Here is a 17154-nt window from a genome sequence, read left to right on the forward strand (position 1 = left end):
TTTCTCATAAGAGTCTGTCCCTTTCTAAGTTTCCCTGCAAATCTAGTTTTCACGAGACTATCCCCACTGAGTCCAAAATTATTTGAGAGGCTTGAAACAGAAAATTACTGAGCAGTTATAATTTTGATCCAGCCAGATGGCAATCCAGCACCATCTCAATATCCAGTCACGCCAGAGAAACTGAAAGTCTGTAAAAACTTTGCCCATAAACCCCAATATATAAGTTTGCATGGAGTATTTTAAACCCATTTTCCTAATCAGTCAACTATTTCTAAAAAGTATGCTTTCCAAGCTGTTAGTGGCAGAAGCCTGGATCCACAACAGAAAGAAAGGTGGTTCTCTGTACTAAGCAATGCCTTAACTAATGGCCCATTTATTCTACTTTATGAGCAGAGTACTTGTATATAATCCTGTGTAATGCTGTGGATGTTAATCAACCTTCATGACTTTGCATGCCAGTTTTATTGGAGCGCCTTCCATGCTGGCATAAAGGGGACTTTGTACCAAACATTCTTACTCCAGCCTAGCAGAGATCAGCATCAGCTTGCAGCTCAAAACCCCCTTTTTCACAAAGAACATTTACTCTTCAATTCTCTCTCTTGTTAATGAGACTTTAAATATTCAAGGACAGCCATACTGTTCCAAAGTAATCTATGAAAGAGTGCATTTAAATCTACAATTGCAAATGTGTGTTTATCTACTTAGATAAGACAGCCTTGTTCATTTCAATTAGAGAAGGTCAGTTCCAGGCAAATGTAAACTGTCATTTGAAGTTCATCCCTGCAGGACAATAAGATGAGGTAACACTTCTGGGACAGGTTTCCATCCAAATAAAACTTGACAACTAGTCCCTAACCACAGACCTCATTGTTGCACAAAAGGCCATCTTCAATTGATTTTGGGGAGGGGGGAGAAGAGCAGCAAAAACCCATGTTTCAATAAGATTTGGAATTCAAGCCACATTCCTGTAACTTCTATCCCTTATTCATGACTTCCATCTGAAGGTAATTGCTGCTGACCTCCCGAGATGCAAAGAGGGAGAACAACTACTCTAGAAAGCACCAGATTTTATTATCTTGCAAAACAGAGTTATTTCCTTACTGCCCCGTCAAATACTGTCACATTCAAGAGAAAAGTTAGGAGTCTTCTCCTTGGAAGATAAACAACATGTTTCTAGACAGATAGACCACAGGAACCAAGAGGAGGAAAAAGAAAATAAGTCCCGCATGCAGGCTGTGTAACAGGAATATGCCTCTCCCCAGCCCCAGCCCACTCCTTTACCAAGCCTCAGGTTTGTGGCTCCATGCAATCTTATCACTTCCTTCTGGCATATGGAGCCACAGACTGAGAGAAAGCCTGAGGCTCTGAAACAAGATCTCAGCATGCCAGCAAGGGAGCAGGGGTCAGGAAAAAACAAAAGGGGATGAAATTCCTCTTCAGCCCCCTCCATCTGATACACCTATGTGTGCATTTGGTAGCACAATCCAGATGCCTTTTCTCAATGAGAAAATACATAGATATGAAAGGACACACTTCTATCATTGCACCCTCTTCTACCATTGTGACAGCATTTCCACACTGAAGAGAAAGAAATTTTCCACGTCGTGAAGAAAGGAAAAAACTGTACTCCTTCTGTGCCATTTTCATCACTTTTAAGCTTCTTTCAATCCATCCACATACACAGGAGGTGTAACTTAAAAACACTGGGGTGCTTGCAGAGCATCTTTAAAAACATTTGGCCATGGAACATTTTCACCTTTCACAGCACCAGAGACAAGAACCACCATCTGAGGGAGATATTTTAGGGAGAACCTACTTTTGAGACAACCTGGCTGGAAGAGAGCACATCAAGATATGATCTAGCTCTAACATGTCTATTTACACACATGCACACACACACACAGAGACTAAGAAGAGACTGAACTGAAATATTTTTAAGGTCAACCACTACTGAAGCTGAGTGAGGGGTGAATGAGGGAGGAGAAAAATGCAATTAAATGCTGGTGCAGTCTTTAGGCATCACTCGGAATGGCTGGCTGAGGCTGCCAAACCTTTAGCAGGAAAAGTGGCTTATCTCCTGGCTTCCCAAACTGTACCAGAGGTCAGCTGATGAGGTTTCAGGAGTTTGCCAGCTCCATCCCTCTGTGGGATCTTTGGCAGATTGCTCCAGCTGGGCTCCTTCCAGCTCTTCCCTTTTTTCCATTTTAGCGTATAGCTTGAATAAAGAAAACAAGATGAAGGCTTTCAAAGATAACGCAGCCTTTCACAAACAGATGCAGAACAAAGCACAGGAAATTCTGAGCAAAGTAAAAAATGAATGTTGTCTGTTCAGGGCTTATCTGGAATGAGTTAGCCTCTTAGTGGACAGATCTGAAACATCACATGGTCCTGACTGTGATTGCAATGCTCACTAACAGTCTCCTAAGGGGAGAAAACAGGATGGACAAGGGTGGAAATTCAGCCGTCTTTAGCTCTCAGAGATGGAAATTCCTTCAGATGTACCAGAAAAAACACTTATGAGTTAAGCTTGTCACTGTTACCCCTTGCAGCCCAAAGCCCAAGGCTTCTGTATCCATACCTTTGACTCCACCAACAACGCCCCCTGTTTTTATTTCATTTAAATTGGGAAATAAAGGACATCAAATGCAGGTTTTTGAAAACATGTATCCAACTAATTCTGAATACATCACCTTAAACACTTGCAATAAATATGCGCTAGTCAGACACACACATACACGCAAAGATTTTTAAAAATGCAGGCAACATTTATTACTATGGAAAGCAATCTGCTATGACTTAACAGTATATGTACTTGGCTATATTTATTTTTTGGAAAACATTCACCCACAAGCTCTGGAACGTATCTGCTATGTGATGAACCTCTCATCATCATCAGTTACTTAAAGTGAGCAGTCATTTCAGAATGGTTTCTTGCAGATTTTAAATCAACAAGATCCAAATGAAACCAAACCAAAATGTGGAGGCAAACGCACTCAGAGCACAGACCAATCTCCCAGGCTGTTATGAGCCACGAAATGAATGTGACTAATTCCTGAAGAGTTTCACTGCTCTAAAAAGGTGACTGATTTTCTTGCTTTTCACATCAGAAATTCTACATTCAGATGTGGATCAATGGCATTTAAAATAATGTGACGCCAGTCTTTCAGTGCTTTTAGTTTACTCCACATCACCACAAGGATTGCCAAACTCATTTTGATTAGCATCCCACATTCTTTCCTAACAAGTCAAGGACTCTGAACACAGGTAATGTAGGGCATTTGAGGTGAAGAGTATGGCACATAGGCAGCTGTGTCAGGCAACTTGCTGAATTGGCTACTGTGCCCGTCAGCAGTTACAGAATCTCTGCTTTTTCTTCTAAAACCACTTTACTGTCAGGGTTGACACAGTAAGGCTTACAGCACACATGACACCTGCTCCAATTAAACACAGCCAAATGGCCTTAGAAATGTCTTGCTGGAGCAAATAGTTCTCAAACTCTTTCAAACAGAAAGTAATTTCTAAAATGCCCCCATGTCAAATAAAAACTGCTGTGGAGATTCTAGGACACAAGACAGCCCCTTGAAGGCTGAAAACATATTCCCTCTAATACTGTGAAAGCACTCCACAAATACAATCTTTCACTAAAAGCTCAAAGCTGCAGTGCAAAAATAATTAGAAAAGGTGTTATTCAAAGCCAAGCAGAGACAGTTGCAGAAAATGAAGTTCCCTAGGACTGACTACAGTAGACTGCATTACACAATCTGTGTGTATGAGTGAAACTTCTCTCTGCACTTATGTGTAATAATAATTTCAGTTCCCATTACATTCCTATTTTCTTAATAAAATGGAGTATGTTGCTTTAATGATTGATTTAGTGGCATGTCTTACTCTCATTTCTAAAATAGGCAAACTAGAATTGACCAAAGGTACAATTTTTGACAGAGCTGGCAATCCTGTGATGTAAAACCACCAGCACTCTTTTGGTTGTAAATGCCAGCCAAAAAGATGCATGGTGCAAATTTAGGCTGGAGATTTTACCATTGATAAAGAGAGAATGAAACAGTTTGCCTGTCCACACTCAAGGGTGCTCCAGATTGCTGATACAGAAAATAAATCCAAGACAGCAGCTATGCAGAATTACCAAGTCAAGGAAAACAAAATTCCTTTCTCTGTTCGTGTTAAAGCCAAGTTTTGTATCGTGGAGAGTCAATGCAACAAATCTCACCTTTATGTGAGTGGTGAGTTTGGGTTTTTTTTTTGTTTTGGGTGGGGCCTTCTTGGTGTGTTTGTTTGTGCGATTTTGGGGGTGCTGGAATGGTTGATAGAATCATAGAATATCCTGAGTTTAATAAAAGAGACCCACAAAAATCATTGAGTCCAACTCTCAGCCCTGCACAGCACCATCTTCAAAACTTACACCATTTCTGGGAGCATTGTACAAACACTTCTCAAAATTTGCCCAGGCTTGGTGCTGTGATCACTTCCCTGAAGAGCCTTTTCCAGTGCCCAACCATCCTCTGGGTTAAAAACCTTTTTCAAATATTTAGCCTAAGCCCTCCCTAACACAACTTCAGGCCATTCCCTTGAATCCTGTCACTGAGCACCACAGCAAACAGATCAGTGCCTGCTCCTGCTCTTCCCCTCACAAGGAAGTCACAGACTGTCCCCCCTCAGTCTCCTCTTTTCCAGACTGAACAGACCAAGCTGCTCCTCATACAGCTTCCTCTTAAGGCCCTTCACAATCCTCAAAATCTTCCTTTGGATTCTAATAACTTCATAAACTTCTTATATTGTGGTATCCAAAGCTGCACAGGACTCCAGCTGAGGCTGCAGCAGTGCAGAGTAGAGTGGGACAATCACTTCCCTAGACCAGCTGGCAATGGGTTGATTTTTGTTTTGTTTGTTTTTAAGAGAAACATAAACCTAACACCTACACTTGTGAAGCACTTTTCAACAAACTTTTAAGCTGAATCTTTTTTTGCTCATATTCCTGGCAACTGTTGTCCCTTCTAGCATCTGAGGTTGTGGTTAGACGAGATGACTGTGCCAATCCTAAGGCTGTGGTTAGACAGGATGAATGTGCCAAGTCAAGCAGCTTGCTACTGTGAAAAGGGATGAGGAGTCTGATATCCTCTTCCTCCAACTTTTACTAAGGTAGTCTGGTACCCCAATTTCACCAAATAAGCACATGGTGCTCACCTGACCTCTTAATGAACGTGTGTAGTTGATTAAACTAGGAAAAAATTACTAGTTTTTAAAAATATTTTATTTTCCTGGGCTAGTTTTCTGCCACATCAGTACTCTGGATGGGCTGCATTGCATAGGCAGACAAATGGCAGAGCCAGCACAAGGCACAAAGTGAAAGGAGGGGGGCCAGACCCATCAGCTACTGCTGAACTCTTTCCCACCTTTCCTCACCTTATTTATATTAGGCCTACAATAACTCAGTCCGCTACAGATAATGCACACGGTTCTGCAGACTCTCCATTGCCATTTTCATTTTCTATTACCTACGATAAGCAATATATGCAAGGAGGCAAGATTCTTTTTTAGGATTTGCCTAGAAATGCACTCATGAGCAACAGAAGCTCTTTTTAGATGGTCATGAAGTAAGGTTTAAGAAAATTAATTACACAATTTCTCTGTTTCACAGGTTAAAGAAATATCCATCCCTATTACATTTGAGAGGAAAAGGAATATGAGTGTCCTGTGAAAGAAAATTTTCTATCAGTCTTGCCAAACACTGAAATTTTATTAAGACAGGAGCACAGTTTGGATGGACATAATCAAATTTGGTTGACATCACTGAGGGCATAATTTGGCCTGAAAAATTTTTTATAAATGGTGATGATGGAGAAGGGAAAGAAGAGCCTGTGTCAGCCAATGAACAAACAAGCAAGTCCCTGGCAGGCTCAAAATTAATACTATCCTAGAAAACAAAGAAAGGAAAAGAGATTTGGAAATTTTCAATGAAGCCCAACTCAAACATGCTGTTATCTATTTGTTAATCTTTAAATTCACTTGACAGCAAGCACCAAAGTGAAAGTGATGTTGACTGCCATGACAGATTTGCTCAAATGCTTATTTTCTGAATCTTTTAGTTGAAAACATCTATATTTAATCAGTGTTTAAAACTAGCCAAAAAAAGGCTGTTTACTCTGAATATAAAGGGAAAATACTGCAAAGCTGAAAGAGGTATTTCTGTTTCTGTAAATGCATTTTTAAAATCCACTTACAGACAAGGGTCCTTGGCACAGTTACAATCTTCTACTAAAGCTTAGGAGACAGACAGACATTACCCACTGTCAACAAATGCAATCTCACATCACTGATGGAGTGAAAAGCTCCCTAGACAAACGTTAGCATAAAACCTCCCTGCAGTACTTAATTGCAGCCTTCAGAAATAAGAGAGATGAAGTTATCAGTATATCTGAACCATCACAGTGAATGAAGAGGGCTGCTTTCTTGTTGAAAATTGAAGGCTGAGTAGCAACCCAGCCAGGGAAGGAGACCCACACTGCTCTGGGCACACAGAGGTGCAGCTGAAACAACAGCACTTGCCCAAAGACTGCCATGTTTTCATCTGCAGGAGTCAGAGGAAAAGAGAGTGGTCTAAGGGAAGACATGGTTGCCCAGTTGGCAGCTGCTGCCATCCCCTCTTAGCTAGCTTTTGGCAGATCATAAACAGCACTGAGCTGAAGCACCCAGCTTAGCAGTGTTTAGGCATTTCTACAACATCTGTTGCAACTTTCATGCCACTCCTAGAGTACCATCTATACAGCCAGGGAAAAGAGGTTTCACCAACTAGCTGAAGTCAAATGAAGACAGTCCCATGCTTCACTGTCACTGGGCACCTTCCTTTCAACATGGTTCACTGGGAGAATGGACAGAAACCCCCATGCAGTGAGAAGAAAACATTGGAAAATGCATGCATCAATGACAAAAAGAGCTATTTTCAGACTGCACTGCTGCCAGCCCTGGCTGGTTTGAACAGCCAGTGTGGAAGCCAAGGGATGGGCAGACCAAGGAATCAGAGACTGATGCTGATACTGGGTCTGACACCACAGTCCCACTAAGAACTGTCTCAGAGCCTCCTGCCTCTCAGTATGGAGATGTATCATTTGTGGGAAAAACAATTCTCCAACAAAAGTCACGTGAACTTTTGTGTGGGAATGACTGAGGGCAGAAGGACACCAGAACAAAGTGGTGCAGTTCCCATCCCTGGAGGTGTTCAAGAAACAACTGGACATAGTACTCACTGCTGTGGTCTACTTAACTCAGACAAAGGCTGGAAGTCCTTTCCAGACAAAATGATTCTCTGGTGAGAGAAACAGGCACCAGAGACTCTATGGTCCAACCATCACCTCCATCCATGTGCTGACATGGCTCCCACTCCATTTAAAGAACATACATAAAATAAGTTCCTTTAACAACCTTAAATGTAAGGTGAAATCTCTCAGAATAGCAAAATGACACTTTTTTACCCATCTCTTTATTTACTTAATGAACAAGACTTCAACTTCTGCCTTGAACCAAAGCATTCCCTCACATACATTTGATTTCCTAAACAGATTATGCCTGCTGTGAGCTTAACCTAGATGACATGTTTGGAAACTGCCATGACACCTTTCTAGGACAAAGTATAGCTGGTGAAAACAAACTATCTGCTTGAATAATTCTAACGTCTGGTTTGTCATCTCTGTAGATTAACTAACAATCTTAAACAAATAAGGAAACTTTGTCACTTTTTCCATTCAAGAAACCCACTTCTGCATCACAAATTTCTTTACTGTGAGTTTTGAAAAACAGAACTTAAATTCTTAGGTCATAAAAGTTTGCTTTATGATATAGTCTTTTGAGAGTACTGGATTTACTCTCATCAACAGAATGCAAGCCATTATTACATCTTTCATTGCCTTTTTTATAGCCCTATTTCACATTTTAAGCTACACAAGAAGAAAACAATTTCCCAAAGGGTTTAGTTCTCCTTTTGGATGAGGATCTCTGAAAATTGGTATCACTATTCCAAACACCAATCCCTATTCTTGCAATCTTAATGCAAATGACAAGCAGCAGTAATCAAAACCACTAAAGAGGTCCCACTGGGTTTTTCCACTGCACGACCTTGTTTCCATAATCAGAGTTCCAGTATCCTTTTTAGGGCTGCAGAGACTTTCTTGACAGCCAGCACAAGCACCTCCTTCAAATTTTATATTCCCAAGGGCTGAAGAGGAACATGTAGGAAACAAAGGCATACTGTAGGGTGTTGTTCTATACTCTGCAAATATCCAGGGTCAACAAAAACACACATGAAATATAACCACTGATATGACAACCAAAACATACCCACTCGCCTTTCTCTTTAATCACAGCCACTTAAGTAACAGGGTTTCAGACACAAACTGAAAATGGCAGGATTATTTTCAGGATAACAAGTAGACTTAATAGTGATAGCTAAGGTATTATCATACATAAAACTGCCAAAAGTAATTTCAATTTTTATTTATTTTAAATTTTATTTTTATTATTCAGAGAGGAACAGAAGTTAATTGTCTCTGTACCACCACCAGCACATCAGAGCTTGCAGAGACTTTAATACAGAAAAGACTTCAATTAATGGGTTCATCTTCCACATTTAAAATAATTTGCTTTTCACACTATCAATCAAAGAGGTACCATTATTCCAGCTACTAAATCATTAATGATACTACTGACCTCACTAGATGAAATACAATTGACAATCATTTTCATACAAATTTAGCTGCAGCTTCACAAACACTGGCATAGGAACTTTTGTAGCATGTTTATCAAACTTCAGCTGCTCCAAATACGTAAAAGCTTCTTAAAGACTCAAGTTGCAAGAAGCTGTTGCACCTTTTATCTTCCTCTGTTGCTACAAATAAATACTTTCTACTAAAACAAATTACAGGTTGCAAGTCTATGAACAAATAAATTTAAGGAATGGCAGCTACAAAACTAGAACAGAGAAAGTCGCCCTGCATTACAGATGGTGGCACCAAGACAAAATGCTGCTACCCAGCTGTTTGCAGCTACTAGAAACACACAAGACCAATCCATACTCCTGCAAAGAGCAGGGAGTTCAGAGAGCCTGAATCCCCCTCACACCCTTCCTTCCCACTTTTGAAAATAGTTACATTTGGCAGGTACTGAAAGGCAACCTACTAGATTTTCAACAGTTACATGAAGAAATGAATAAAAAATGGGTCACTCATATAAAGCTATATTTAAGGGCATGCTACCCTTTGGAGCAACATGCAAAAAACAGTGGATGTGACCTGAAAGTTGAATGAAGGATACATACAAGGAAACATTTTTTTTCTTCCCAACAATATGAAATCTGGGATATAAGACTCATCCTTAAAATACTATACATTTCCCTGCATTCAAAATAGCTCAGTAATTTCTCAGGATGACCTGCTTTTTTCTCAGTCCACAGAGACCCATGGATTTAAAAATACAGGGATAACTTTTTTTTAATGTAGTGAACAAATTGCATGTTCAAGTTGATTTTCTTGATGTCACTGCACAATATCAATTCTCCTCCCTTTTGCTCATTTTTCTCTGCATAATGAAACACTCTTCCAAATATCATCAGCTAAAAAAATGCATTTGGGCAGAGATGTTGAAATAGAGCAATGCCAAGACAGGACTTTTAAAAAGTAGTTTAACAAACAGAAAGAGCAACATGGAATCATTCTGGCTCAAATAGAAAAAAAACAAAAAAAACCCCAATTCTCAAATAACTGGTCATCTACTTCTGTGAATGAGAAAAGCTCTGAAGATGTGAGCTCTGCTGCTGCCAGGGGAAGCCAGTGGCATACTCCATGTCTGGTACCTGCATTGACACAGCATTCCCAGCCAACTCACTTTTTATCTAAGCTGCCTTTGGAGAAACTAGACACCATGAAAACCTCAGTCATCCCGTAACCTGGCACATCATCAAAGCCTCCTAACACACAATTACTGTGCTTCATGCCTTTGGACTTTTTTCCTTTGACAAAACAAAACCCCCACAATGGAATAAGAAACTTTCCAAGAGAAATTGTGTTTGACAGAAGATCAATGATGCAGAGGTGTTGGAGGGAAAAAAGCCAATGCTGTTTTGTGTACACCTCCAAGGTTATAAATGGCTCGCTCTTAAAGCTAGATGCCCCTTCCCATCAGATCAGTATTTCATATTATTACTGAGCTCAGGAGTCTGAGGTCTTCTTACCACATTAAGGAGTTTGCAATTTCTTACACAATACAGTGACTTTATCATGCTGCCTGTAGTTATTCAGCCATTCCCCTAGTTTTTTGCCTCATCAGCAATAACACCCAGTGGAATCTGACTCACCATGTCAACAAGATGAGCTACATATAAATATGAAAAACCTACCAAGCAAGCACCCAGCTGCTGCTTAAATGAATTAGCACATGTATAGTTATGCACATGCCTAAAAGGAACTGCCATAAACCTCCATGAAGAAACAAATAAGCTCTTGTGAATGAAAACTGTAAGCCTGCCCAGAAATCTGAATCCTGCTAGTCATCACTTTCAAGGCTCAAGCCAGCATGACAAAGCCTTTTCAAGTAAGGGTCTAAGTGAATCTGAAAAAGACACACTTTATATTCACCTCTCAGGACACCACAGCTTTTTAAGCAAGCTTTAAGGGAAGGGGAAGCAACAGATAATAACTGACTAGAGCATTAGAGAAATGAAACTCAATTCCTTTCAAGCTCCTGTGATCTAAGCCTGTCTGCATCTCCTTTTAATACCTTTAAACAACTGCTCTGTGAACTACTAAACTGGGGGAGTCCAATGTCACAGTGATTGTGTCCTCTCAGCCCTTTAACTCTGTATGTAGATCCTATGCTACTTCACCTGTGGCCTTGGATCACTCCAGAGACAGACACTAGTAAGCCAGTTTCTTGCATCTAAGTGACAGTATGTAAATTCTGTCCAAGTGTACCTCCCCAAGGTAGCTGCAGCCAATCACCTCTAAATGGTCATCTTCTCTGCTGACATACATCAGGTAGCAGACTGACTGGAAGGGCTCCATTTCTCCAGACTGGCAGCCTGTCCCTGTGTTCTCACCAGCCCTCCACCCTCATCCCCATCTAAATCAGTTAGCCAGGAACCAAAACATACAGATTCTTCAACCTGGGCATTTCAAGCACTCCAGAAACAAGCTCCTCTGTGCAGATCAAAAGGGCACAGTGTATGCCAGATGGTACACTGGTCTCCCTCCTTGCCACAGCATGGAGAAAGGACTGAGTCCTTCCAGCAGTAGCACAGAGGTGTCTCACCGTTCACTGCCTTGAGGCTCCCGCTAATGCCATCGCTGTGCTGCCGCTTCTGTGCATTCTTGAACTCCTTCAGTGATAAATAAAGGACCTTCCGCACCACCCTCTCCTCTGACCAGGGAATCCCATCACTGTCATCCTAAAGGAGATGGAAACACAAAGGAGACATTAGTTGCATGCACCTGAAACAAAACAAAACAAAAAAAAGCAAACAAAACCAAACAAACCCCCAAAGCCTAAGGCTACACAGATAGTTTTTAATTAAAAAAATCCAAAAACTGAAGAAAAATACTCTGTAAGAAAATGCAACCTGATCAGCTCTAACAGAGAACAGAACCGTAAGTATTATCAAATCAGAGCATTAGTCCCTCTAATCCTTTATTCTGCAAACAGCAGTAGGCATGTACCAGGTGTTAGGCAGGAGGTAAAATTTAATTGTTAAAATCCTTATAATGAATCCCTCATGGAGAAATTTATCACAGCCAGGAAGTGTTCTCCCAGGTAATTAAGAGGAGAGAAAAAAATCCAACAAAACACTAAAATGAATGTTGCAGAAATTGAAGAGACACCTTTGGTGAACCAACTTCTCTTGTTGCCATTTTGACCTTTGTCTGTGCCTCTTGGTTCAGGTTATTTTTCTTTCCAGTTTAATGATTTGCATTAATTGCAGTGTTACAATGAAGTCGTGTATTGATAACAAGTAAGTTATTCTGAATTTATCTCAGCATAAAGCCAAGTGGAATTTGGCTCATGGGGCATATGTTTTCTACTTTATTTTTAGGAGACAAATGTTATTTTGTCAGAACGAATACTAGTCTATGTCAAATTTAGTACTTGCTTTAGTTAAATTCCCTGGAAAATTATTTCCCTAAAGCCTTTAACATTCAAATAAATTAAGTCAGCAAATTTATATAAAGACATAAGTGACACAGGTAAGTCATCATATTTTCATAAGCCATATAACTGTCTTGGGGATCTTTGGAAATCACTATTTGAGCATTCTTGCCAAAGCAAAAGATTAACATTTCCAGGCAGTCCTTAAGTGGTAAGTGCACCACAAAGCGTATTGTCACTGTCACCTCACACTGGAAACTCCACAAGCCCCATCAGCAATCCCCACCAGGAGGCAGGAGAGCTTAGACCATCCATGTGCCAAAGAAAAGACAGACACCGCCAACTTCCAAAAAAATAAGCATAGTTTAGGATGACCAGCGATAGCTTTTTCTTTGCTCTAGTGACATATTGGCATTCAGTTGCTGAATTGTGATCAAAAACATTTCCACCCCTCACCCTCCCCTCAAAAACTTCTAGAACAAATTACTTGGCAGGGGTTAAAAAACAAAACAGAAAAAACCCCAACAACAAGAAAAGCAGCACAATGAGTGCAGTGAAAGCAGCCAGCATTTTGGCAGAAGGATGTACATTTCACACGAGGGACAAGCTACCACACTTTGAAGAAGGCTGAGCTATGCCCAGAGAGTTTTAGAATACAGGCAGCTCTGGGCCAAGAAATCAAACTTTGTAACCCAACACCCACAGCAACCAAAAAAAGAAAAAAAAAAGTCTCTCAGCAAGCATTTTAAAAGGAGTAGTACATCCAGTTATTTTGTCAACAAAGGTTTACACAAACAACTCTGGCTTACCATTTTGCTGCCAACACAGCTTCAGCCCTACCCAGAAGCAACACTAAACACGAGAGGGCTGCAGCCCAGTTTTAACAAAGCTTGCCCAAGGATGCCCTCATTTACATTCCCACCAACAAGGGCCCAATGGGCCATCATGCATTTCTGTTTTCACGGTAAATCCCTAAGAGAGTCAGACTCAGGAAACAGTCATAAGCAGCTCCAGCCCCTGCCCATGTTATGGACACAGCCCTGTGGACAACATTCACTCCCTTCCCCGGCATTTGTACTGGAAGCTGCACAAAACCACCCATCAGTTCCTGATCTCACTGGACCTTTTACCCTAGTAAAAAAACAGGAAATTTTTTTAAAAATAAAATTTAAAAAAAGGAAAAAAAAACTGAAAAGAAATTAAATCCACTCTGTCACATCTCTCTGTTTCAATAATGACAGGGTGAAACCTGCTGATAGGACTGGTCTTTAAATGTGCTGGCCACAGGACCTGTGCCCTGGCAGCAGCTGGCTACAGTCCCTACTGTGGAAGGGAAAGAGGTCACCACTGCACACCAGTGGGCTCTGATCTAGGTCACCCTCTTGTGAAGAGCCTACAGTCATCTCCATCTCCCCAGGCAATATGTTGGACGCAAAAGAATGTCCTGTGTTCACCTGACACCCAATTTTCCAGCCGAGGTGTCTCCGTGGGCTTCCCCTGCACACATCACCCAGCTTGGAAAAAACTCCTCAAGTTCTCCAACACCGTGTGCTATCCAAGGTCAGCAAAATAAGGGGCTAAGCTGCTGCCAACACCTGCAGTCACACGGCTCCACATTGCAGGAGCAATAAAAGGTTTCACAGCCACCAAGCGCATCTTCCCTGGAGCCTGTGGCACAAAAGCAGCCGAATGCTGGAGAGCTGCTGACTAAAGAGCCCGGCTGAGCCGCAGCTCCAGCCCCCGAAACATTTAACCATAATTACATGGGTCAGATCGCCTCTGCCTCCTCACCCCAGAGGAGAGAGAGCCGTGTTTGTGCTCGTGTGCCTGCTCTGCACTCACACCACCACCAACTGCAAGTTAGCTCACTTTAGCAAAATATACACACACCCAGAAGCGCTTGGAAATACGGGCAAGTGAAAGCCTAGAGGAATTTAATCTATGTAACTTCTCAACACCACCCCCCACCCCCTCCCCCCCAACCCAAGCTCAAAGGGACCGACTCAATTGCTGCCTTTAAATATTTCCACAGGGAATAGAGATTTGTTAATAAATGGCTCTCAAGGCTGGCAGAGAGGGGTATAATATCATCCAACAGCTGGAATTCGATTCAGAAAAATGTAAGACAGAATTAAAGAACAATTTCTGCAACTGTGCAAGTAATTAGCCATTGAAACAACTTATGGGGAACTAATGGATTGTCCATTATTGACTCAGACCCAAAAAAGAACTGAATAACATCTTAAACTGCAGGTTCATCACCACAAGCCCAACTCTTTACTGTGCAGGTTAGCTAAGATGATTTTGGCCTCCCAATATGACAATAAGATTATCTTATAAACTCCAAATAAAACTAACAGATGCAAACAGCCAGGGAAACCCTGGGGCAGAAATACAGCTGCATAATTTCCTTTAAATTTAACAAAAAAAAAACAAAAAAAAAAAAAAAAACAAAACCAAACAAACAAACAAAAAAAACAACACTAGGAAAAAAACACCACCTTCTTTGTTATGCCATTTCAGGGAACCCTACACTGCACATTTATGTCTGAACTTCAGCGATCATAACACATGTTTACTCAATATATAACAATAATTATATATATCATACACATCTAGACATAATGTGTATATATTTGCAAAGAAATCAAAATGTGCACCACCTGTACCTTTCACCATTCACCTACAGCTTAGGTGCTTGTTCCCTGCAGTCCAGCTGCCTGGTGTGCACATGTGGCCTGCACACAGCCCTCCTATTTCCAAAATTACACTCAAATGCTAATTTTTAAGAAACAGAAGTGAGGGGCAAGCTTCACACCACCTCTTGGGCAGGTGAAATGACAGCAGGAAATCATGAGAGCTGCTGAGCTCCTTGGGCAGCAGCAGCAGAAGCATGACTCAAGCTTCTCCCTTCATTCATTGCAGACACAGCATTCTTCAGCCTGGCCCAGCCTTGCCTTAAGCAAACAGAAGTCACAGTTCACAGGGTAAAACAAAGCTGGAACAAGGGACAATGCATGTAGCACTCCATGCTATTTGCTTTAATTTTTATGTAAATACTTTTACAGCAGTGATGGTTTTATTTGAGAAGTCAGGACTTTGTAAGGTACAAAGATACTTATAAGCATGTGTGTTATGACTCAGTGTGGCTGGCACGTTTCCAGCTCTCTCTTTGGGTCTTTCCCAAGCATGCATCTTCTGACCTCATTCTTCATGCCAGGTTGTAAAAAGCAAAACAACAAAACACAAACTCCCTCTTTTTTCTTTTTCCAGCACTGCATCCAACACTCAGTTAAAATCACTGTGGCACCCAATACCCTAAATGAATATGCTTTCATGGTTCAACAGCCTCCAGAGAGTCTTTCTTGCAGATGTAAGAAGGTCATTTTGAAGCAATGGGAAAAATAAACCACAAGTTTCTACCCTTTCCTCAAGGATATTTTTGAAGGAGAACTATTTCAAAGGGTGGTTTTTACTGTGTTTATAGCAACATAAAAAAATAAGTATTTTGCATGAAAAACAGACAACACATTTTCATAGATCATACAAATTACTTTTCAGCTAAAGAACCGAGATGGAAATGTTTGTTTACTAGATTCAAGACTTGCAACAGATTTTTGCCTTTTGGCTGTATATTATCAATGGGAAACAGTTATACCTGTTTTTCTCTAAAAGTCAGACCAAAGAGGAATTGGTGGAAAACCCAACTTCACCTTCAGAGGCCAAGGGAGATCCTTCCGTGCAGTCTTGTGCAAGTTACTGCTACTAAATGTGATTAGCACTTATTAGCAATTACCTAACTCATTTACAAAGCCTGATTTCCCGGTACATGTAGGGCACAGAGTGAACCTCCTGAGATACTGCAGCGTCTCAGTGCTGTACCCACACACGTACTTCCCCTGCTGCGTTAGCAGAGGTCTCCATGGTACCACAAAGTTCCATCAGCCTCCTCACCACCCCAAAGGCATCGCAGAGGGAATCCCCACCGCTGGCCCTTGGGTGTAACCTCCCTCTCTGAGTAACCTCCAGCACCCAGAGGAAGCTCTTCTTGGCACAAACTCCTAGCAAAAAGTTTGAACTTCCAGGGTAACAATTTGATACCAGACTGTAATATATTCAGCTGAAGCTCCATAAATAAAAGATTTTTGGCTCCTTCTGGACTTCTTACAGCCAAGCAGAGCATGGTGCAAAACTAGTTATACCCATATATATAGCCACAGTAATATCCTTGTAGTCTTTCACTTACTATCAAGGTCCCTCCACTTCCTTCTCTCAGAATAAAGTTCACACTTATTTAATATTTAACCTTTTAATTAAGTTTAACTATCCAAAGAGGATGTAGCAGTTTCTCATTTAAAACAAACTGCTTATATTCAGTGAGAAAAAATAAAACCTCATGAATGGCTTAAGTTGATGAAGATTGATACAGCTTGGAGACTTTATAGTGGAGTGACTCATGCCTTCTGGAAAATGTAATCTGTTCTGTCTAGTTTAGGAAAATAGGTCATGCTTTAAAAATGTGCTAACTAAGATGAAGAAAGGGGAAATTTCCTTTATTAATGGTTCTGTTTTAGCATTTTGTCTATCTGGTAATTATAGCTACTTTTTCCCCTCGTACTTCCAGAAAACTTCCCCAAAGAACTCACATTACAGCCCCTGACTTGAAGAACCAATGTTATCATGGCAAAGAAACAGTGGAAGAAAACAAAAATCTCTCTTCTTCCAGCTTTAGCACTTCTCCTACAGCTTTCATCCCCTGCGATCTCCTATTGGTCTGCACTCTTTCACTGCCTTCTGCTGCACCAGAGACTGCATTTCCTCTTTCCAGATGAATTCTGACGAGCAGCATGGGAGAGAAACACTCTGATTTTTGGGTCACTAAAGCCTTCGGGCACTTTTAAGCCCAGTGAGCTTCAACCTGCTCTTGCAAAAATACATTATGGGAGAAGATATACAGTCAAAATCTCCAAATACAAGTCATTCCCAGAAGTCAGGCATAAAAAATACTTCCTG

General features: G+C 40.9%; 1 protein-coding gene across 1 annotated transcript in view; it reads right to left on the reverse strand.

Moving 5' to 3' along the window:
* JARID2 (jumonji and AT-rich interaction domain containing 2) overlaps positions 1-17154 on the reverse strand; it is a 206989-nt gene that overhangs the window by 106095 nt on the left and 83740 nt on the right. Inside the window, exon 2 of the mRNA XM_056483727.1 lies at positions 11311-11446. Within this exon, the coding sequence (XP_056339702.1) occupies positions 11311-11446 (136 nt within the window). The remainder of the gene's footprint in view (positions 1-11310; positions 11447-17154) is intronic.

This window comes from Oenanthe melanoleuca, chromosome 2 (genome assembly GCF_029582105.1).
Source record: "Oenanthe melanoleuca isolate GR-GAL-2019-014 chromosome 2, OMel1.0, whole genome shotgun sequence".
NCBI classification, from domain to species: domain Eukaryota; kingdom Metazoa; phylum Chordata; class Aves; order Passeriformes; family Muscicapidae; genus Oenanthe; species Oenanthe melanoleuca.